The sequence below is a fragment of the Terrapene carolina genome, unplaced genomic scaffold (genome assembly GCF_002925995.2).
Source record: "Terrapene carolina triunguis isolate 2854851 unplaced genomic scaffold, T_m_triunguis-2.0 Scaffold58, whole genome shotgun sequence".
NCBI classification, from domain to species: domain Eukaryota; kingdom Metazoa; phylum Chordata; order Testudines; family Emydidae; genus Terrapene; species Terrapene triunguis.
Window position 1 is genome coordinate 83,380,647 of NW_020664409.1, and position 25,193 is coordinate 83,405,839.

General features: G+C 43.2%; 1 protein-coding gene across 2 annotated transcripts in view; it reads right to left on the bottom strand.

Annotated features, from left to right (window-relative positions):
- The window catches only part of RSPO2 (R-spondin 2), a 164,653-nt gene that overhangs the window by 88,129 nt on the left and 51,331 nt on the right, over nt 1-25,193 (bottom strand). For both annotated transcript variants that reach the window (XM_029913429.1, XM_024194490.2), the window contains exon 3: nt 12,892-13,080. In XM_029913429.1, coding sequence (XP_029769289.1) covers nt 12,892-13,080 — 189 coding nt within the window. The remainder of the gene's footprint in view (nt 1-12,891; nt 13,081-25,193) is intronic.

The window sequence follows — 25,193 nt, forward strand, 5'->3', positions numbered from 1 at the left end:
CAAGTCCATGGGGAGGTGTAAGGAGCAGAGCAGAGGGAATGTGGCAGGGGAGAAGAGTGGCAGGATAGCCTCATTGGAGGAGAATTGAGAGGGTGTGTCTACACAGCAAAGAAAAACCCATGGCTGGCCCGGGCTGGCTGACTCCAGTTTGCGGGACTCAGGCTGTGGGGCTGTTTCACTGCTGTGTAGACTTCCAGGCTTGAGCTGGAGCCTGGGCCCTGGGACCCTGTGGGGTGGGAGCCCGAGCCCAGAAGTCTACACAGCAATGTAACAGCCCCACAGCCGGAGCCCCGTGAGCCAGAGTCGGCTGGCACAGGTCTGCCATAGGTTTTTTTTTGCTGTGTAGACATACCCATAGGTGCAACAGCACTTCGCTGTCATCTCCAGCTGACAGACCCACTAAACTTGAGGTGGTGTTGGTTCTATAAGCTAAGGAAGATGTATGGTAGAGGCCTGCCTTCTCAGGAACTTGGGTGAGCAGCCTGTCTGATGTTTGAGAAGTAAGAGGTCCCCCTAGACTCTGCAGGAGGAGTGCTCCACTGCAGTACACCTTACCTAGCTTGTGCAGTAGCACTCCCCTCTGGCACCTCAAAGGATCGAGTGGTTCCCTGCCTCTTCCTCCTCCTGTACTCAGCTCCCCATACCCCACATAGTCCCACCTCACATCCATGCCCGCCATTTCCTCTAGCCCTGCTCAGCCTCATACCTCCCCATATATCCTGCCCAGCAATTTCCCCTCCATCCAGGAACCCCTGACGCATCCCTCTCTTGTTCTGCAGTGGCCAGCTGGTCTCCCCTGGTCCACCAAACTTTTATCTTTGGGGGCCATCTGATAATTCAGACCTAGTTACACCAATCTGACCTGGACATATAAAGAAAACTATTTTTTTTTAAAAAAAAAACCTCTACAATTATATAATTATTCATGCTAAGTGTGCAACTAGTCACCCACATTTTCAAAGAGAGCTACAGAAGAGCAACAATAGAAGCCTAGAAAGGTTTATCCACCAAGCCCATTTCTAGTCACAGGAATGGTTATAAGATCATAACTTCCATCACTGGGAGTTATTAGGGGAGAGGGGGTTAATGATACTGTTGTCTGCCTTGTGAAACTGAGCTGGGCAGAAATTGTCCAGAAATGCATGGAGTCAGGGCCGGCTCCAGGCACCAGCGGAGGAAGCACGTGCCTGGGGCGACACATCCTAAGGGATGGCATTCTGTCCATTCTTGGGGCGGCACACTCCGAGCAGCTTTTTTTTTTTTTTTTTTGCTTGGGGTGGCAAAAATGGTAGAGCCAGCCCTGCATGGAGTACCCCATTGCTTAGGCAAAACAAAGTTAGAAAACTTCTCCCTTCATAAAAGCTCTATTTTAATTTACAGAGCAGAATTTTTAAAAAAAAATCAAACCTAAAAGAGAAAAAAAATCACCACTTCTAACTTCTCCAATGTGAGGTCAAATCACATTGTGCAATCTCTTAATTCATCATGACAGAACTGCAGGGACCTGGAATTCCAGTGGTATGTCTACATTGCAATTAAAAGTGGCTGTCCCATGCCAGCTGATTCGGGCTCATGGAGCTCGGCCAGGGGGCCGTTTAATTGCAGTGCAGGCTTCCAGGCCCAGTCTGCAGCCCAAGCCCTGGGTCCTTCCCACCTCAGAGGGTTCTAGGAGTTAAAGGAACAGATTCTCTGTTGGTATAAATAGGCGTAGTTTCATTGACCTCAGTGGTGTTTCACCCATTTATAAGAGCAGAGATTCTGACTCATCTCATTAGGTCAGAATTCTCTCCTTTTTCAAAAGGGAAGAAGCAGCAGAAGGGAAGACGAAATCACAATCAGGGAAGAGCTTGTATACAGAAACTTAAGACTGTCTAACTTTGTAGTACTGTCAGAAGGTAGAATTTCAAAAATGGCTACGTGATTTAGGAACCTAAGTCCTGGCTTTCAATGAGATTTATGCTCCTAAGTGCCCAAGTCACTTCTGAAAATAGGACTATGGTGTTTTTGAAAATTTTATCCACAATGCTTTGCATATCAAAATTCATCATTTTTTTCAAAGGTGATAGTGTTTCCTGACAAGTTTAATTCTGTTCCAAATATGGCTGCTTTAGGACAAATTGATCTGCTGCTGTGAGAAATATCCTTAGATCCTGGTTATAAAATATTAGAGTTCAGACTTCATAATCCCATTAACACTGACCTAAATTTTCAGTGACAGTTTATTCGAAGGCCAGAAAATAAATCCAAGGAGGATAAAATTAATATTTATAGACAATTACATAAATGGGGCATTAAAAAATTGTGGTGAACAAAGGCTATACTAGCAAATCATGCTCAAATTACAGTGGCATTCAAGGGTAATAAACAAACAGAGGAACCAAAGTGATACTAATAATTTTTTCTGATCTGTTTGGTCTTCCTGTCTCTAATACTAAAGGGCTAAGTCCGCTTTTAAAAGACAACAAGCATTAAGGGACTGATATGTTTGTCATTTTTTAAGACTGAATCAAGAGTGGAGACATTCAAAGTACAAATTCAAATCTTAAGTTAATTCCAGATCCCAGTGCATGGAGTCTGTGTTTTGGTGATCATTTTCTCTAACTTAATTCCGAGTGCTGATTATTTTTCCAATTGAGCAGGCCACGTGGAAATGAAGGGCTAAATGCCAAGCAGCTGCATTTCAACCAGGAGATTGCTTCCTGTTCCTGGGAAGTAAATGATAAGTTTTGGAATTGAAGGGCTGGGAAGTACAGCTCAGAGGATTGTGGGATACTATTTGCAGACTCTCCAGACCCAAGTGTGGTGGCCTGTACTTGAGCTGTAGCTAAAGTTCCCAGGTGTCTGGTTTTTGACTGGAATACCTGGTCGAAAATGGACCCTGGCGGCTCCAGTCAGCACTACTGACCGGGCGGCTAAAAGTCTGTTCGGTGGCACAGCAGAGCTAAGGCAGGTTTCCTGCCTGCCCTGGCTCCGCGCAGCTCCCGGAAGTGGCCGGGGTGTCCGGCTACTAGGCACAGGGGTGTGCACAGAGGCACCGCGCGCTGCATCTGCCCCAAGTGATGGCACCGCAGCTCCCACGGGCCAGGAACCACAGCCAATGGGAGCTATGGGGGTGGTGCCTGCAGGCAGGGGTGGCCACGCCTCTGCCTAGGAGCCAGCGGGACATGCCAGCTGCTTCTGGGAGCCGCCTGAGCTAAGTGCCACCCGGAGCCTGCACCCCTCACCTCCTCCCGCACCACAACCCCCTGCTCCAGACCTGAGCTCCCTCCCGCACACAGACTCCCTCCCAGAGCCGGCACCCCACACCCCCGGCCCCAGTCCAGATCCCCCTCCTTCACCCCAAAACCCTCATCCCCAGCCCCACCCCAGATCACACCCCCAGCAGGAGGCTTCATCCCCCCCCCCACACCCCAACCCTCTGCCACAACTCTGAGCCCCCTCCCATACCACAAACCCCTCATCCCTGACCCCCCTGAGCCCGCACCCCTAGCTGGAGCCTGCACCCCCTCCTGCACCCCAACCCCCTGCCCCAGCGTAGGGCCCCACACACACCCCCAAACTCCCTCCCGGAGTCTGCACCCTGCACCCCCTCCCATGCTTCGAACCCCCCCAAGCCAGAGCCCCCTCCTGTACCCCAAACCCATCATCCCCGGCCCCACACCAGAGCCCTCACCCCCTCCCACATCCCAACCCCCTGCCCCAGCCAGTGAAAGTGAGTGAGGGTGAGGGAGAGTGAGTGATGGAATGATTAGGGGTGGGGCTTCGGAGAAGGGGCAAGGCAGGGGTGGGGCCTTGGGGCAGGGGCAGACAGGGGGCGGGGCAAGGGTGTTCGGTTTTCTGCAGTCAGAAAGTTTGGAACCCTAGCTGTGTGCATGCTGCAAAATGCCTGGGCTTTGACTTGTGTTACAGTGGAACTCAGGCTCTGACCCACCCCCCTACCAAGATCTGCAGACTAATGTCCAGAGGGGTTCCTGGCCTGACTCAGACTAATATCTGTGTGGACAGAAGATGTTTTTGGGTTAAACCTGAGCCAGAGCCTGGGCTTAGTGTGCTCTGTAGACATACCCACAGTGAATGGGGGAAGGGTCACCAGACTCAAGAACAATCATTCCATGGTCAGTTTACAGCTAGTTTGGTAATGCAAAATTAGCTGTATTGTGCTTACAAAAAAACATGGAATAAGCTAAGGTCATGCTGGAATATGTTTAGAACTCACAGCGGAATCCAAAGTGCTCTACATAATACAGAGTACTCGAGAGCCCTAAATTTCAAATGCTTTAATCTATATTTGCATTTAGGTTTAGAGAGAGAAAGGCCTGCAAATGTAGGTTTCTGTTCTAATGAGCACAGCATGATGAATTTTAAGATCAGAAATTGCTATTTCAATTGTAAAAAATGCTACTTGTAAACAGTCATGCAGCCTCTACCATTTTTCATGAAAGATCTAGCTGCTAGGGGAGGGCTGTTGTCGTTTTGTTTCCTTTTTAAATGGACATAGTGTCATTGAATAGTCAACCCTACACTCCCTCCATAACAAGGTTACTTTAAAGAAATGTGTGATGAGAAGGCAAAAAAACAGCTGCTGGCCAATCACCACCAATGTTATTAAAAGCTATTCATAGCTAACATGGTATTAGCCCACAGCTACATGTGGGAGACAAACAAAAGTAGGGAGTATTTGGGGGTAGGGGAGGGAAGGAAGACAGGGAGGTGAAAGAGTATGTGTGAGGGGAGTTGCATGTGTGGAAGGGACAACATTGAGGAGTGTTTGACAGAAGGCGTAGGGGAAAGAGAATGGGGAGAAAGCTACTGTATGTTTGGCAGAAGGAGGGAGAGAGGCAAGAATAGCAAGTGAGAGACAAAGGGCAGGTCTACACTACAGCTTATGTCAATATAATTTATGTCACTTGGGTGTGAAAAAGGACCCCCATCCTGAGCGACACAAGTTACAGCGACCTAAGCACTGTCCTCACCAGCACTATGTCAGCAGGAGACGTTCTCCTGCCTACATAGCTTCCGCCTCTTGCGGAGGTGGAGTAATTATGCCAATGGGACAGCTCTCTCCCATCAGCATAGAGCGTCTTCACCAGACACGCTACAGCAGCGCAGCGGCATTGGTGCAGTTGTGCCGATGTTGCGCTTTTAATATAGACTAGCCAAGACCGACAAGAAATTGGGGAATGAAGGAGAAGCTGATGAGGGGGATGGAGGAGGATTAAGTAGTGTAGTTTTGGGAAGGGAGAGAGGACAAGAAAGGGGAGAGTGCTGTGAGCTTTGGCTGGTTTTGGAGGGAGAGGGAAATGAACGAAAAATAAACTGCAAAGAGCAAGGAGCAAAATGAGAACCGGAAAGTTTGGTGAACAGAAAGGAGGTCAGAGGCTGAAGCTGCCCAGCTTAACTTAAATCTCAGGCTAAAAATTTTAAAAGCTGGGGGTCTATTTAAACTCTTAAATAAAAATGGCTTAGGCACCTGCAGCTCATTCTTCAAGATACAAATCTAAACACCCTATGGGCTGTACAGCAGTCTCTTGTTGAAGAATCTGCAAACCCAGTGGATACATCAGTTTCTGGGGATTGAAATGGACCTACTGCTTCACTGGGAACAGCTTTAGAAGAATGAGAATTTTGCCATTGTGAGAATTCTTTAACATTTAGTAATATAGCTCTATTATGTTAAAACATGGATTCGTTATTAATAGGCATCTTTTAAATACTTGCCAAGCCACAATAAGTATCTTTTCAGACATAAATTAGTATTTTACAAATATACAATGGTCTTCTTAAATCTAAATTGACTACAGATTCAGGAATCTTAATTTAAATCATTGCCAGGATTTTTAGCTTCCAGACAGATCTATGGCAGCCCTACTGAAATGATACAGAGTTAGGCCAATAAGTTACAAAATAAGAAGGACATGTCCAAATGCTTATCATGCTTTTGTTGGGGAAAAAATAAGGCGCCTGCAAAGTAGATTTTATCTAAACCTCAGATTCCTGGCAGTTAAATTTTATTTTCAAAATCCCAAATACTTTTTAGACCACATACTAGACTCGCCTCTTTTCAGTTTTTAAATTAAAGCCATTTTTTTGAATTAAAGAAAACAATAACAAAAGTATCTAAAACTACTTTTTACAAACCTAAAAAACACTGATTTAATTTCAAGTTGACTGCTTCCTCCAACTGGTCACTGTATCTGCTGATGTCTTGCTAGGAGTTGTAGTTGCTATGTAGATTTCAGGAGAATTTAGTATAGCATTCCATAAGCTATTCTATATGAGCATTAGCCAAGAAACTTAGCTGTTCTATTTGAAGTAAAGTTTTGATATTTTGTAACACAAGCTCATACTGGGAGGCATTTCTTAATATAGTAAATTAACTAGATATATTTATTAAACACTTGTTTATTTTGTGATTGCTCGTTAATGTCTACTCTGTGCTAAACATTATTTTTATTTAAGGCAGATGCGACTGGTGATGATTGTGACAGATATGGACATTTCCTGCAATATCTTTGGGAGATCTTACTATATTAAATGTATGTATCATTGTGGGCTGGGGATTGTACGTAATTCAATGGGGAGGTATGATGGGGTGTTCACAACACACCACCCCTGAATGGGTTAAAGTGTCTCAGAAGGGGTAAAGTATCAGGGGGTAGCCCTGTTAGTCTGTACCTACAAAAACAACAAGGAGTCTGGTGGCACCTTAAAGACTAACAGATTTATTTGGGTATAAGCTTTCGTGGGTAAAAACCTCACTTCTTGCATCTGAAGAAGTATGCATCTGAAGAAGTGAGGTTTTTACCCACGAAAGCTTATGCCCAAATAAATCTGTTAGTCTTTAAGGTGCCACCAGACTCCTTGTTGTTTCAGAAGGGGTAATTAACCTAGTGGCTGCATCTGGGGGAAGAGGTAGACTTGACTGACAAGCACTAATTGAAGATGGAGCCCATCTGGGTAGGAGTAGGCAGGGCTTGTATAAAGCCTGAAGGTGAGAACAGAAGGGGGCTGCAGGGTTGAAATTTGCAGTCACTCTCTGGGCCTAATGAGGAGAGGAGGAAACCCACGGGGCAGGGGAGAAGAAGCCCTGTGATTCTGATCCTGATGGAGGGTTTACCCCGGGGGGAAAGTGGAGAAGAAAGCTCACAGAAGGAAAAGTAGGAAGAAGCCCAGGTAAATGGCAGAAGGGATTGAGACAGTGCAGATCTTGGCTGCAGATTGTAGGGTCCCTGGGCTGGAACCCAGAGCAGAAGGTGGGTCTGGCTTCCCCTACCAGTCACTGATAAAATGGTACAGTCTTGACTTGGAAGACTGCCTGGAATGGCACCCAGCCAGCTGGTCAGGGGAGACTTTGTTATCCCAGAAGAGGAAAACTGTATAGTGACTTTGCTGGAAGGCCAGGCCATGAAGAGGAAGTACTGCTATGCCTAGAGAGCAAGGGGGTGTGTGAGTGAAGGAGGGGAGTGTCAGACAGGGCAGAGCTAATCTCCAGATGCAGCCACATAGGGTGAGTAGACCATAGACCCTATGACAGGGAGAGTGACCACAGGTCCTCCAGGAACTAAGAATGGGGGGGAGAGAGGTTGGTGATTAGACAAATTCACTCAGATTATAACCGCTCCAGAGAAATACCATTACCTGGAGAGGTGTGCACATACCAGTTCAAACTGGATTCTCCAGAGACCAACAAACAAAGAAAAGACCTTTGGATAAACAACCTGACTTTAAACTGATTCAGAGCCTTCTTCCTGATCCGGCAAATGGACAGGACCTTCTGTTCAAGGGGGGAACCCAGTGCTTCCTGGTAGGGGCTGAAAGGCCTTTGGCCTACTGAGGCCCATAAGACTGATGGGTGACCTCTGGTAAGCTTTTATCGTGTGTATAGAAACTATATATCTATATATAAAATGTTTTCTTGGTAATGCTTTCACCTTAAGATTAAATGTGCTTGCTTATAAAAAGCTGTGTGGTAACTTATAACTGCTGGCAATTACAGCTGTTCATAGCCTTCAAAGAGAAAGTGAAGTGCAGATGGTGACCTGTTCAGGCAGTCTGGCTTGCTGGGGATATTACAATGTAGGCCAGGATCTGTTCACCATGGGAAAAACCCATCAGGAGGGAGAGAGATGCAGGTTTCTGACCAAGAGAGGTGACCGTTAAGGAACTGGGAACCTACAGGAAATACAGATGCAGTAGCCCTACACTCTGACCATGATGACTTTGGAGATGCTGCTATTTGGCAGTTGGTGAGAAGGAACCTGACTTATGAGATGGAAAGAGGAGTTATGTAATAGTCTGAGTACCTAGTCAAAGGTGAAGAGAATGGTGAGTCACTACACTCTTGTAAATTCCAAAAAGGGAATGGCAAAGGTCAATTTAGGCACAGGTTAAACTAAAAGATTCAAGAGGGGCTTGTCTTAGCCAGCCTAATGTAGAACCAATACACTGAGCTGATGGGTTTCATTTTATTCCCCAGTACAAATAGTAGACTTTCCTGGGAGCTTATTTCCTTCTGAGATTCTTCTATTCAGAGGTTAGGGAGAAAAACAAAACATCATTCCTCTCTTGGGTATTTTCTTTTCTACAGCAAAGATTACACAGAACCATTCAGCTTTATGTCCTCAATATATTGTTCATTCATACCTCAAATATTCAAGAAAGAATTCATGTCACTTTGAAGTGAGATTAGTTGTCTTCCCCCCACCAGAAACTCTGTGTCCATTCCTGTACACAAACCATCCTTGAATTACACGACTCACCGTGACCAGAAAAACTTTTTAAAATAGTCTTCCAAGTTCAAAATGCATAAATCAGTTGCATCTAGCAAAGAAAATTAGTCTTGAAATTCACAATTTCCATAATTTTGGAGCTGTTACATTTGGCTGTGGAATTTACAGTGTTATGTTTGGCATTACTAATGCTTTTAAAACCATGTCAACATTTTCTATAAAAATATGCTCTATTGCTCCTCTAGCATAAATGGGCAAATGTTCCAATAATAAAATATTAAACTGCTTTTGTGCCGATAAAGACATTAATAGGACAGAAATAATTTTAATTAATATAAATCAACCCCTGAAACTCCCACAAGGGATTTTAACCTTGCCAGCATTTTTGATATTTTTAACTGAGAAAATACTATCTGAGCAATAAAACCAAGAGGCGATAGACTCAGAAAGTACATCCTACATGAAATAAGAAGAATTTTATACTTTTTTTTTTCTTACCCTACTTTGAATACCTCTAAAGAATACAATTGCTAGCTATGTCTCTATGTATGCCACACAGGATCACCAAACAAAGACAAAGCTGGGGCATAAATATAAATCAGTTGGTGATTTTCTTTAACATAATCTTTGCATAGAAATCACTTGAGAGGAACCAGAATTGGTCTTCAAATACAGCTGCATCATTAATCTCAAGGGGAAGATTTTTCAAAGGTACAAAAGGGCAGTTGGGTGCCCTGGGGTGCTGGAACTAGGGATGCTGGAGGTGCGGCAGTACCCGCTGGCTTGAAGTGGTCTCCATCATATACAGGGTTTACAGTTTTGTTCCATGGCTCTCAGCACCCCCACTATACAAATTGTTCCAACACCACTGCAGGTGCCCAACTCTCAATATATATCAATGGAAGTCAGGCACTTAATTTACATTTGTGCTTTTGAAGAATCTGCCCCATAATTTAGGATTAAGAACATTGCCACAGCTAAAAATTACCTTGCGTACATCATGTAGTGGAAGGAAGTTAAACTAATTTCTCAAGCCAAACTCTACCCACAAACATTTTTTTTCCTTGAAGAAAGTATTGAATGACAGACATATTAACCCTTACCTAACTCAAGAAAGTCCTTGCAATTACATTACTGCTGGGAAACAAACTTACATGCCTCACAGTTATGTTAGGACATATTTCCCATAACCACAATGGAAATAGTTTTTGAACAACATGGACACATTTTTACAGCCCAGTTTAAATAAAAAAAGGTTTAAAGTGGACAAATTGCTGAGTTCACAATTAAACTATGCAAATGAAGGCCAGATCCCAATACACTTTACAAAAGGGATATATAAGATATACACTGGGATCATTTAATCCTCCATGTAGCCACATGGTAAATATTAGGCAGCGCTCAGCAACATTACATAACAGTTGGGAGCAGAAAGTGAAAAATAACATATCCAACTGAAACTGAACAGGGAATTTAGAAAAACAGGCAGAATGTCATTACATGAGTTGGAATCTGGCCAAAGCAGTTAATGCTTCTATTCTTGTGAAAAGTGCCACAGAATGACCTCATGTGGACCTTGAGTTTATGTCTCACCTTAAAGATAGCACCACCTTCTACGAGCATGGTGGACCTCGACACCATACCGCTGCATTAGTTCAGCAATAAGGGACGAGTGCCACGTACTTGGTGACAACCCCATTTCAAGAAGCACAAAAGGTTTTTCTTAGTGGTTTGGTGACCTAATTCTGGTTAGACTGAAATCTGACAGAATCAAAAACACAAGGCAGTAGTGGGAGCAATGTACACATTGACAGACTTGATGGCCAAACTGTAAAACAGCCTGGCATAAGCATATAGAGAATCTACATGAATACCCACAACTAGCAGATAGCGGTGGAATTACTTGTGCCCATGTATTTAAAATACACTAGTGTTTCCAAGCCCAAACACGCAAATCTGAATCGTGTTGCATATCAGTGGGCTGCAAAATCTCAAACAAAACAGTAACTAAATGTTAAAGCCTTTTTTTAAAAAAAATGGTACATCTGTTTTATTAAAGTAGCAACACTAACATGTTGTGACAAGTCTGGAGTGAGGGTTCGGTCACCTGAATTTTGTGTGGGAACAAATAGCAGGGAGGAGAAAAAGGACATGTCTATCTTCAAAAAGGGGTGGGGGAGAGGATCCAGGGAAATATAGACCAGTTATCCTAACTTTGATATCTGAAAAGATAGTGGAGCAAATTATTAAGCAAAAAATTTGTAAGCACCTAGAGGATAATAGGGTTTAAGTAATAGCTAACATGGATTTGTCAAGAACAAATCATACCAAACCAACCTAATTTTCTTCCTTGACAGGGTTACTGACCTAGTGGATAGGGGGCAGACTGTAGATGTGATATCTTGATTTTAGTACAGCTTTTGACATAGTCCCACATGACAGTCTCATATGCAACTTGGGAAATGTGAATGAGATGAAATTACTATAAGGTGAATATACAAAGATTATACTCAAAGTAGTTATCAGTGGTTTGCTATCAATCTGGGGGAACATATCTAGTAGGGCACTGCTCAGGTCAGTCCTGGGCCCACTACAATATTTTCATTCATGGACTTGGATAATAGAGTAGAGAGTATGCTTATAAAATCTGCTGATGAAACCAAGCTGGGAGGGGTTGCTCGCAATTTGGGGGACAGGATTAAAATTCAAAATGACCTTGGCAAACGAGAGAATTGGTCTGAAATCAACAAGGTGGAAAAAGTCAGTAAAGACAAGTGCAAAGTACTACACTTAGGAAGAAAAAATTAAATGCACAAATACACAATGAGGGATAACTGGGTAGGCAGTAGTAATGCTGAAAAGGATCTGGGGTTTATAGTGGATCACAAATTAAATATGAGTCAACAACATGATACAGTTGCAAAAAGCCTAATATCATTCTAGGATGTATTAATAGCAGTGTTGTATGTAAGACATGGGAGGTAATTGTCCTTCTCTGCTTGGCACTGATAATGCCTCTGCTGGAGTACTGTGACTAGTTCTATGTGCCACACTTTAAGAAAGATATGAACAAATTGGAGAGAGTCCAGAGGAGAGGGAAAAAATGAGGAAAAGTTTAGAAAACCTGACTTGTGAGGAAAGATGTAAAAAAAATTGGGCACGTTAAGTCTTAAGAAAGGAAGACTGTGGGAGGACCTGACAACAGTCTTCAAATATTTTAAGGGCTGTTATAAAAAGGATGGGGATCAATTGTTCTTTATGTCCACTGAAGGTAGGATAAAAAGTAATCAGCTTAATCTGTAGCAAGAGAGATTTACATTAGATATTAGGAAAAACTAACTATAAGAGTTAGGCCTATGACAGGACTCCAAGGGAGGTTGAGGAGTCCATCGTTGGAGGTTTAAGAACAAGTTAGACAAACACCAGTCAGGGATGATCTAGGTACACTTGGTCTTGCCTCAGCTCAGAGCTCTGGATGACATGACCTCTCAAGGTCCCTTCCAGTCATATGATTGGTCCTATTCCCTACTCATCCTATTAGCCAGGATGAGTAAGGAATGGTGTCCCTAAGCTCTGTTTGTCAGAGGGTGGAGATGGATGGCAGGAGAGAGATCACTTGATCATTACCGGTTAGGTTCACTCCCTCTGGGGCACCTGGCATTGACCACTGTCGGTAGACAGGATACTGGGCTGGATGGACCTTTGGTCTGACCCAGTATGACCGTTCTTATGTTCTTATATTCTTATGATTCTATTATATCTGTTCTGCCCACCAGTCTACATGTACATATCCTAGGCTAGAAAGTACATGAGGCATTACTAAATTAATTCTTAGTCCTTTGAAATGTATTAAGAAGTTGCTCATTAAAATGAGAAATGTTTAGATCCACATTACCTCATTCTCTCTCTGTGCATCCCCCAACTAAGGGAACAAAAAGGTAATAATTCACTGGGCAACAGTGCACTGATTGTGCTGAATGGTGTACATCTTGGTATGAGTTAACTGAGGATTCCTTTAGGAAAGAATGTTTATGATAATCCTGAGACATCTGTGAAAATATCATTGTTATATTTTGCAATACATCATCTTAAAAATTGAGTCACCCATGAATGAACTATGGTCTATCAATAAAACAGTCATAAAGATAGAACAGAAACTTACTTGAACATCTGTTCATATCTGGTGCTCGGAGTCCATAGTACCCTGATGGGCAGGAATGCAAGCATTCTCCATATTGCCTCATTCCTTCTCGTCGAAGAAAGAAAAACAATTTATGCTGGCATCTGATGCACCCATTATCCTTTGAGCAAGACAAACAACCTTTGCAAATTGGATTTGGTCCATAGCTAGCTGCAAAATAAAACAATAAATTTTAATAGTTTTGGAAATGGTTTTGCTGGAAAACACACACAAAAATGTTGTTTATCTACTGCATCAATACAAGTAGTTTGGGAAGGAAAAAACTTACAATAGCGTGTGCAGATCTTAACACATCTGCAGTGGAAAATGAAGTGTCTGTCTAACTTATACTTATTAGAAATGCAATCTCCTTTTTTTTTTTACAGTAGTGTGTGATTCTATTTGATAAACTTACACACCAGATTAATGAAATGCATGATTTTACATGCAACTAGAGCCCAAGAGAAATCAAATTAGTCACAGTAGCACAAGTAAAATCCATGGACCACAATATAGCTTCAACCTGAGCATGCAAGCCCATGAGAGCAGCAGTGCACAGCAGAAGACCGGTATCCTGAAACAGAGACACACAGAGTTTATCCTGCAGGACTTCTGCAAGTGCCATTTCCTCTAGAAATCTAGCTATAATGCCAATGCAATATTTTTAAAAGGACACAGATGCCAGTGTTCTGACGTGCATTTATATGACTCATGAAAACGTCCATATTGAGGGCACTGAAGTCCTCCATCTAGACAACAGGTACAGTACAGACAATGGCAGTGCAAGCTTCACCACATAGTCTGTCTTGCTTGAAGAGGCCAACTCTTGGGGTACAAAGGTAGCGCAGTTTCTGTGAAGTCACTTCTTGGTCTCTCTGATGAAAATCTCAACAATAGTTTCATTCGTGGCCAGTTGTGATGGAGCTTTTGAGTCATGAATATGTAAGAACATAATAACGGCCATACTGGGTCAGACCAAAAGTCCATCTAACCCAGTAGCCTCTCTTCTGACAGTGGCCAATGCCAGGTGCTTCAGAGGAAATGAACAATACAGGTAATCATCAAGTGATCCATCCCCGTCACCCATTCCCAGCTTCTGGCAAACAGTCTAGGAACACCATCTCTGCCCACCCTGATTAACAGGCATTGATGGACCTATCCTCCATGAACTTATCTAGTTCTTTTTTGAATCCTGTTACAGTCTTGGCCTTCAAAACATCCTCTGGCAAAGAGTTCCACAGGTTGACTGTGCATTGAATGAAGCTGTACTTGCTTTTGTTTGTTTTACACCTGCTGCCTATTTATTTCATTTGGTGACCCCTAGTTTTTCTGTTATGAGAAGGAATAAATAACACTTCCTTATTTACTTTCTCCACATAAGTCATGATTTTACAGACCTCTATTATATCCCCCCCCCTTAGTCATGTCTTTTCCAAGCTGAAAAGTCCCAGTTTTATTAATCTCTCCTCATATGGCAGCCATTCCATACCCCTAATCATTTTTGTTGCCCTTTTCTGTACCTTTTCCAATTCAAATATATCTTTTTTGAGATGGGGTGACCAAATCTGCACACAGTATTCAAGATGTTGGCATAGTATACATTTATATAGAGGTAATATATTATCTGTCATACTGTCTATCCCTTTCCTAATGATTCCCAACATTTTTTCACTTTGACTACCACTGCACATTGAGTGAATATTTTCAGAGAACTATTCACCATGACTCCCAGATCTCTTTCTTGAGTGGTAACAGCTACTTTAGACCCCATCATTTCATATGTATAGTTGGGATTATGTTTTCCTATGTGCATTACTTTGCATTTATCAACTTTGAATTTCATCTCCCATTTTATTGCCCAGTCACCCAGTTTTGTGAGGTCCTTTGTAACTCTTTGCAGTCTGCTTTGGATTTAACTATCCTGAGTAGTTTTGTATCATCTACAAATTTTGCCACCTCACTATTTACACCTTTTTCCAGATCATTTATGAATACGTTGAATAGGACTGGTCCAGTAAAGACCCCTGGAAGACACCACTATTTACCTCTCTTCATTCTGAGAACTGACAATTTATTCCTACCCTTTGTTTCCTGTCTTTTAGCCAGTTACTGATCCATGAGAGGCCCTTCCCTCTTATCCCATGACAGCTTACTTTGCTTAAGAGCCTTTGGTGAGGGACCTTGTCAAAGGCTTTCTGAAAATATAAGTACACTAGATCCGCTGGATCCCCCTTGTCCATATGTTTGTTGACCCCCCCAAGGAATTCTAGTAGATTGGAGAGGCATGGTTTCCCTTTACAAAAAACATGTTAACTCTTCCCAAACAAATCATGTTCATCTATGTGTCTGATGATTCTGTTCTTTAGTTTCAACCAATTTGCCTGGTACTGAAGTTAGGCTTACCAGCCTGTAATTGCCAGGATTGCCTCTGGAGTATTTTTTTAAAAATTAGCATCACATTAGTCACCTGGTACAGAAGTGATTTAAGTGATAGGTTACATACCACAGTCAGTAGTTCTGCAATTTCACATTTGAGTTCCTTCATAACTCTTGGGTGAATACCATCTGGCCCTGGTGACTTATTACTGTTTAATTTATCAATTTGTTCCAAAACCTCCTCTAATGACATCTCAATCTGGGACAGTTTCTCAGATTTGTCCCCCTAAAAAAAATGGCTCAAGTTGGGGAATCATCTCTCACAGACCAATGCAAAGAATTCATTTAGTTTCTCTGCAATGGCCTTATCCTGCTTGAGTTCTCCTTTGCCATCTTGATCGTCCATTGGCCCCACTTGTTATTTAGCAGGCTTCCTGCTTCTGATGTACTTAAAAACATTTTTGCTGTTTCTTTTTGAGTCTTTGGGTCGCCGTTCTTCAAATTCTTTTTTTGGCCTTGCTAATTACTACTTAAAGGGGCTGAAACCAATTTATCTCCACATGGGCCAGCAAACAACTTTGAGAGTAACAATTCTAGGTCACTACCAACTGCTGTGTCTTTAACAGATTTATGTTCTTTTTTCTACAATAAAAATGATGATGCAATAAATCTAGCAACTCCGTTCCTGCCTGAATGCCAAAAGAAGGCATCATATGACCAAGTGGATATCTACTCCCTCTTGTTCTCAATCTCCACTCCTTACACATCTTAAGAGAAGTGATTCTGAAAAGCCTTTATTGCACCATTCCTACCTCCATGCCAGCTTTCATTACTCTGCCTCTCTCCAGCTGCACAAAAACCACCACCCTCTGTCAAATTATTTCCCAGGTACTGATTCAACACAGCAGGTTAGCAGAGGAAGGATGGCTTTAGAGGCTTCTGAAAAGAGAATGTCTTGAAAAATCTGTTTTAAATATTAAATTGGCCACAGGACTTAACTGAAATTTGCCAGTTCAAACCTGGCTTACTAAAAACAAAGAGAAGCATTATGCAAAAGAAGGAAAAGATTTTTGGGGTGTCAAAAGTTTTTCAGCACAGCAGACTACGATGGCAACTTGCCAGGAGCATGAGAGTTACATTAAATTGCCATATTTTTTTAAATGAAAAATACCCACACCCAGCCATAATGTGCTTAGGTACTTTTATCCTATGAGAAGGATTAATAGAAATTGTTCAATGGCGGACATCACCAATAGATGAAAAAACCCCATACAGCCCTGGAACCAGTAGCCGATAAGCTTTACTCTCACCTTCCCACATCTGCACACCACATTCCTCCCTCACTGTCTCACTGCCCTCCCCCATGTACTTCCAAAAAGCACCAAACAGAACCACAGCACTCCACTCATATGTTGTACACAGGAGGGGCATGTAAAAAGGGGAATTAAGAGGCAATATAAAGGGGAAAGGTAGAATACTTGCCAGACCGAAAAAGAAAAATCCTTTAAATAGGAGGATAGAGTCATACTCTTCCTATGCTCATGTCATATCTTCTCTTATCTTCCTAAACGATGCTGTATAGATTGCAGTGAAAAGGAAGATTTCATAATCATTAATTTGTATATAATGGTCTCCTTTAATGCCCCAAAAGATTCATACAGTATTGACTGCCCCAAGAATTAAAAAATTATGTGTCAGTCCTCAAAAAAATCATGAGATATTATCTTTTAAATAGATACGTTTTTGCAGAAATGTATTTGTTTCGAGGAAACGTTTCTTGGGTCCAGAATGGAATTTCTGATCAAAACCAGAGAGTAGCCAATAGCCCAGTGGTTAGGGCATTTAGCGTGATACAGACCAGGGACTTGAACCTTCTCAGATTCTCCCACATCCCAATTAAATGCCACTGGTTCTTTTTATTTGCCTTCTGGCTTTGGGGATTTAGGTTTTATTTCCAAGCTTTTCTAGACACTTATCTGAGTTAAAAACATACCTTTAAAAAAAAAAAAAGAAAAACAGATTCTCACTAAATCACATGACTCCAGGAGCTGGGGTTTTAAGGAAAAATATGAAAAAAATCACAAGTATTGGCAACACTGATAAAGTTTCTTGCCCTAGTCTTTGTGAAGGCTGCCTTCACTAATTGTTAAGGTTGGAAGCTAGCCATAGAGAGGTTCCGTGTTCCCAGGTTAGTCACACTCCCCCCCACATACAGCTATACTATATCCCACAAAGCCTATTGTCATCAGTCTCCTGGACCATTGTGTGGCAAGGAAAGTAATAGAGCGACTTTGAGCTTCCTCCCATCCACTGACAGTTCATGCAGCCACATTAGTTCCTCTGCTGGGAAATCAACATGGCCCTTGTCCACAAGGGGAGGAGCCTGCTCTGCTACCAACTGGCAGCCAAAAGAAAGGGGATAAAGAGGGAACCTAACCAGAAAACACCAGCCCTTGAGAGCAGCCGGGGGAAAAGTGGGGGCAGAAAAAAAAGAGGCAGAGTAATGTGGAGCAGAGGGAGAGGGAAAGCTGATGACATGGTAGTTCCCAAATTCCCCAGTTCATTTAGAGACTTGTCTCTTGACATTATATTTAGATTTGTCAAGTATACATGGACCCTGATGCAAGTGGCCAGGCTCCACTTCTAGTACAGCAGAGACAGCAGGTCTCCTTCCAGAGAGATATACCACACCCCAGACTCAGGCCTTAAATAAAAAGTGATGCTTACTGCTTGGAGGTGAACCAACAACCCCCTACCCTCCAACAACTCATCTCATTGACCCAAAAATCCTAAAGATGGGGAGGGAGCCTGTCCATAGGACTCTGCAGGCTGTGTACTTTTTAGGGGATTATTGCACTTCTTGGGTGGTTACAATCACTTGGACATCAGCCTCATGCCTTTCCACATCATAGACATGCTATAATCACCGAGAAATGCACTGGCTGTCACAGCATATTTCTTAATTACACGCACACAGGCACATGCACTAACAGCTCTATTCTGGCTGTCGTTATCTATGCTTATCTCTCTCCCCCCCACGTATATTCTGCATGCCGCAATGTAAATTGGTTTGCAGCAACAATCTGGGGCATAAATCCCATCAGAACAAAGTCTCAGGCATTTAAACAAATTTATTTTTGACCAATTTAATATCTAGAGTATTTCCGCTTGCTGCTGTGCGTAGATGCACCTCCAACATGCAGGTGAATAAACAGAGATTTATTTTCTCCCCTTTGATAGTGTGTTTACTTTGTCTTTTATTGTAAGTTTTAACTTTTCCAAGCCCTGAAAACTGCAGGGATCCAAAGTAACAGCATTCCAACAAAAACACAGCTCCAAACCCAGATCCACCCAAACTGCTGAAGATAAAAACATTATCTGAAACATTAAAACTGAAAAGGTGAAGATCCAGGACACTGAGATGAAGAAACAACGTATGACATACAAAGAGATGTATGATACTTCACTCTCTCATTTAATTCTCTTACGAAGCAATGTCTAAAAGGATAGAAAAGAGCAAGGAACAGAAAAATAAACTGAAAGAAAGGACTTCATCCTCCCTCCAATTAGCTGCACTTATTGACATATGTGCAGGGAAATGAAAGATTGAGGAAGATCTATTTTACAATTTATAGATCCCACACCTGGAATCTGAAATTACATCTCTCTCTCTCTCTCTCTCTCACACACACACACACACACACACACACACACACACACACACACACACACACACACACACAAGTCAGCATTTTCTACAGAAATATTAGGTATCACTAAAATGATGAGCACATTCTTAACTATTGTGTGCTATCATATTTTTATTGTATAATAGATATGAACAGTTACTGGCATATAAAGGAAATATACAAAGACTTAACTCTAGTTTGTAAGCTCCTGTTAGCAGAGATTGTGCCTTATTCTGCAATTGTACAGCACTGAGCACACTTGTCAGTGGTTCATAAATACCAAACTGTTAGTGATCTATCATGAGATGCTAACAAGATGCGTGTGTAGTGTCGGTGGGTTTTTTTAATCATTATTAAAGTAAACTGAAAGGTGCAGAGAATGGGAACTTTTTACCTGCTGCAATCCAAAGCGCAGAGAGTTGTATGTGTCTGCTGCAAGAGTTGATTAATGTACACACAAGGCTCTGCACAGAAACCTTATTTTAATTATATGAGATGCCCCCCCAAGGCACTCGCTCGCTGCTGACCTGGCTTCTCAGGAGCACCAGGAGTGCCAGGGCAGTGGTGAACGAGCACCTCGGGGAGCATTTCATAGCAGCCAGGCTCTGCAGGCTCCTTCAGGAGAGAGGAAAGAGCGGATTGGAATGCAGCTTGGAGCTGTGCCGCCCCCCCCTGCCTGGGGAGCTCACAACTGTGCAAAGGCGGCCTGGCTGGGGGAACATGGCAGGGAGGGTTGCTGGGCAGCCAGCCATCGCCCTGGTTCCCTCAGCACAGAGAGCCAGGTGCCCGAGTGGGCCAGGTGGCTCCCACCAGCTTCTAATCTACCATCTCCTGGCAAGAGGTGACAGTTTTCAAACTGTGGGGTGCATCCCCCTAGGGGACTACGCTGCACAGTTTGTGTAAAACTGTGTGCTAAATGGAAGGCAGAAATCTGGGGGGGTACATGACACCCTGTGCCCCTCATGAATCACCTCTCGTTTGGGGAGGCAATGTCCCCCCATACCCACCCACCCCAATCTCTGCCCCTACTGGCAGCCCTGGGGTCCCCAGGTGAGCTGGCAGGAAGTCAGGCAGGTTTCCAAAGGACGTTTGTCAAAACCGTGACATTCTCACACAGCCTTTCAGCTGATGAAAAAACATTTTGTGGAAAAATTCACAACCAGCAGGTAAAAAGTTTTTTTTTTAAATCCCCATACAAATTCAGTTTACAATAAAAATAAACCATTTTTAAAATAAAAGCTACACATGAGAGAGTGGATGGCCCAGTGGTTAAGGACTTGGGAGATGTGGGTTCAAGCATCTGCTCTGCCACAGAATTCCTCTGTGACCTTGGACAAATCATCTAATCTTTCTGTGCCTCAGGTCCCCAACTGTACAATGAGGATAATAGCACTGCCCTACTTCACAGGCATTTTGTGAGGCTAAATACATTAAAGATTGTACAAAAGGATGTGCTCATGAGGTCCCTCCACCTGCAGAGAGGAGTGGATTTGAGCCTAAAGCTTTCAGAAATGTAAATGGGTCTTTGATTGGGAACGAATAAGGCTCACTGTATAGACTGTTGAAAGTGTATGCACTGAGGAGGTGGGGCTCTGAAGAAAAATTTCTAGTGTGCTTTATAAACAATTTTCCTCAAAACCCATTGCCTGCAGGAGTGATGCAGGGGTCACAAGGAGGGCAGAATTTGGATTGGTAGTGGGAAACTAGCTAACAGTTCTGTTGATCTGTGAGCTAGAATACAATCCAGCTATATATGTATATGAACATACATACACACAGACTTATTTTTGATAAGGGGGCAAGGAGACAAGGAGACTGGGTGCTGAAAGATCTATTGCGAGCAGATCCACCAGTCCTACTGCTCAAACAGCTTTCTCCCACCAGCAACCCTTCTGTAATTCTCCAGACAGGAGCAGCAGTCTGACAGTGCAGAGAAGATTCATCAGCCCGGGATACTGGCAGGAAGACACAAGATGTCTCAGAGAGGGCATTAATGGGAGGAGCTAACATGAGATGAGGGCACCTCCCCCATACCCGCTCTATACCCCTCCTTCCCACCACTTAGCATCCTCCTGCAGTCATTAAACTCAGTCTTCAGCCTCTACAATTCCCATAACCATCTGATTTCTATCACCTCCGACTCCCAACAGTCATTAACCCCAGACCCACCTGATACAAAGCCTTCCTGGTGCACTAGGGCTATGTACTGAGCCCAGTCGGCAAGTCAGGAAGGTATCAAACTAGAAGAGTGTGTTGGAGCTACCAAAAGTTATGATGAATTAGGAGAATAAGACTTATTGAACAAGAGGCTTAGACAGGGATAAAGATATGTATAAAAGCACAGAAGTGCTGAATTGATAGTCAAAGATAAATAAAAAACCAAGAAGTAAAGATAAAACTGTCCACATTAACCAAAAACATCCATCTGTAGCTCTAGAACTTGGTACCGTGCAGATTCTATGACCAATAAAAACCCAAACCAAAATATCCACCTTACACATTACATTTGTCAATGTCCTGACTTTCAGGAGCACAGCACAATATTTAAAGTAGCAAATTTCCCAATTTTGTCCGTGTTCTTCTAATTTCAAGGCTGCCAAGTGTGCTTTGGGTTTTGTTGTTGTTGTTGATTTAATTGTTCTTGGATGCAGACTTGCATGCCAGGTGTTGGCTGGGAGCATATTTTTGACAGCCCACTCCCGATGGAAATGCTGACAGACTGCTAACTGTAGAGGCATAGCAGGTGCCACATCAATATAAATCTGGTTGAAAATGTAACTTGTGACCTGGAAAGTCATTTTACAAAACAGTTGTGTGCTCTTTGGGGAAAACACTGATAATTTGAATGTGAAAAATAACTCAAGTGCCAAAATTCACAAATCTGCAAACTAACAAGCAGCAGCACCTTTGTTTTCTGCTACGGTCCTTCTTGAAAAGCTGCCTCCAAAAAGAAGGGGAAAACATGTCAGACTGCCACATACCTACAGAAAAAAGGTTGCACAATGCTTAACCATTGCTTCATCTCAGGCAACGTAAAACCTATTGGTTTGTTTTTTTTAAAGACACTTTATTGAAAACTTATCAGAGAAAACAGGCAAGAAAGTGCATGAAAAAGTTACAATTCACTTTCACCATACTTTAACTGCTGGTGAATCTGCACATAGAATCATAGAATCACAGAATATCAGGGTTGGAAGGGACCTCAGGAGGTCATCTAGTCCAAGCCCCTGCTCAAAGCAGGACCAATTCCCAACTAAATCCTCCCAGCCAGGGCTTTGTCAAGCCTGACCTTAGAAACCTCTAAGGAAGGAGATTCCACCACCTCCCTAGGTAACCCATTCCAGTGCTTCACCACCCTCCTAGTGAAAAAGTTTTTCCTAATATCCAACCTAAACCTCCCCCACTGCAACTTGAGACCATTACTCCTTGTTCTGTCATCTGCTACCACCGAGAACAGTCTAGATCCATCCTCTTTGGAACCCCCTTTCAGGTAGTTGAAAGCAGCTATCAAATCCCCCCTCATTCTTCTCTTCTGCAGACTAAACAATCCCAGTGCCCTCAGCCTCTCCTCATGTCATGTGCTCCAGACCCCTAATCATTTTTGTTGCCCTCTGCTGGACTCTTTCCAATTTTTCCACATCCTTTTTGTAGTGTGGGGCCCAAAACTGAACACAGTACTCCAGATGAGGCCTCACCAATGTCGAATAGAGGGGAATGATCACGTCCCTCGATCTGCTGGCAATGCCCCTACTTATACAGCCCAAAATGCCATTAGCCTTCTTGGCAACAAGGGCACACTGTTGACTCATATCCAGCTTCTCGTCCACTGTAACCCCTAGGTCCTTTTCTGCAGAACTGCTTCCTAGCCATTCGGTCCGTAGTCTGTAACCGTGAATGGGATTCTTCCGTCCTAAGTGCAGGACTCTGCACTTGTCCTTGTTGAACCTCATCAGGTTTCTTTTGGCCCAATCCTCTAATTTGTCTAGGTCCCTCTGTATCCTATCCCTACCCTCCTGCGTATCATACTTACTATCTATTTATTATCCATAATTACTATCTATTCAGACTGCAGATTTATTAAGAGAATGATAAAGTATCTAAAACAGAAGGTTGAAAGTCCTGGCAGCTGAGAAAAGGAGCCTGGTTCAGGGAACACCAGTTTTGCCAGTACCAGTCACTTCCATTTTTCAACCCTTATGGAAAATATCCTACCAACAGCTTTTTATCTAAAAGTTACTCTGAACCCCTGAATAATTGAGTAGATACAGATATCCTTTCTATAGTTTTTTTTTAAAGGATTGTATAGAGCAGGGATAGATAACCCTTATTAGAATCTATATGATAGTTCAAAAACCCTATGGCATAGAATAGGGGTGGGCAAACTTTTTGACCCAAGGGCCACATCTGGGTATGGAAATTGTATGGCGGGCCATGAATGCTCATGAAATTGGGGTTGGGGTGTGGGGGGGGGCAGAAATGAGGAGTTCAGGGTGCGGAAGGGGGCTCTGGGCTGGGGCAGAAAGGGGGGTGTATGGGGAGAGTGAGGGCTCCGGCTGAGGGTGCGGGCTCTGGGCTAGGGCTGGGGATGAGGGGTTTGGGGTGTAGGAGGGTGATCTGGACTGGGACCGAAGGGTTCGGAGAGCAGGAAGGGGATCAGGGCTGGGGCAGGGGCACCGGGGGGGAGAGTTAGGGCTCCACCTGTGGGTGCAGGCTCTGGGAATAAGTGGTTTGGGATGCAGGAGAGTGCTCCGAGCTGGGACCGAGGGGTTCGGAGGGTGGAAGGGGGGGGGGATCAGGGCTGAGCTCCCGGAAGCAGTGGCATACCTCTCCCCCACCCCCGGCTCCTACACAGAGGCGTGGCCAGGCGGCTCTGCTGCGCGCTGTCCCATCCGCAGGCACTGCCCCTGCAGCTCCCATTGGCTGCAGTTCCTGGCCAATGGGAGCTGCGGGGGCGGCACTTGGGGCAGGGACAGCATGTGGATCAGAGCCCCTTGGCTGCCCCTACGCATAGGAGCCGGATGGGGGACATGCTGCTGTTTCTGGGAGTCGCGCTGAATGGCCCCAGACCCCGCTCCCCAGCAGGAGTTCGAGGGCCAGATTAAAACAGCTGGCGGGCCGGATGCATTCCGTGGGCTGTAGTTTGCCCACTCCTAGCATAGAACAATTATAACTTTTCCATACATTAAGTGCCTGCCGGGGGAGAACCTTCTCATTTACTCATCCATTCAGAGTTCCTGGCTGGCTTCTGCATACAGAGACTGTTGACTGGCTCCAACTACCCGCAGCAAGATTATATCCAGTAGCGCACCCCCTCCCGCACAACAGTGACTTCCAATGGGCATGGAACCACATCAACTTCAATGGGAGCAGAGTTAGGCCAACAGTGAGTGCTTTTGAAAATCCCAGCCTTCACACTTAAAAACAAATATTGCTGCTTTGAAGTACAATACCATCTATACAAGTGTCATTCCTTAGAACTAGTTTGCTTTTTAACCATATCTATCAACTTGAATGCACTACTTACCTCTCATGATCACCAGCAGTAAAATGTAATTAAAGGATGTAAGACCATTGAGTCTCAGAGTCAGAAGAAATTATAATTACCATTAGAAAAGTACTTTTGATCTAAAATAGTATGTTTTAGAAATCTTATTGAGCCGTTATTTGCAATTTACTTTACTCCAAGGTACAAAACTAAGGAACATGTATTTATCAATACATATAAGCTAAATGGGAAGAAAAATAATTACTGTTCCCTTTTAAAAGCCATCTAAAGTCCCTATTTCCTAAAGGAAACGAGTCTTGCCAGCCTTAATTATAGTTTCCTCCAGCTGTAACATTCATAGGTCTTAAATCCTTTACTTAGTTTTATTGCCAGTAATTAGGTGAAGTACATGGTGCCTTTCCAAAAGATGAAAACTATTTAAAAAGTTAAGAATTTTGTCAAGAAGCATAGATACTTTACTTTCACTAAACACACACCTCACTTTGTTTCATATTAAAAAGTTTATTGAGTTAATTTCAGACCAAAATGTAAATATGGTGCTTGGATTTGTCCCAGATGAATAAACTTTAAAGCATTATTTCTCATTTACGATGCCTTTCCCAAACACATTTGGCAATAAAATTGCAGCCAGATCCCTTATTACTAAAAAGCTTATGTGAGTAAGTGAGACTTTAGGCATGAAGGAAACAAAAATTATAGGAGTTAACCAAGTA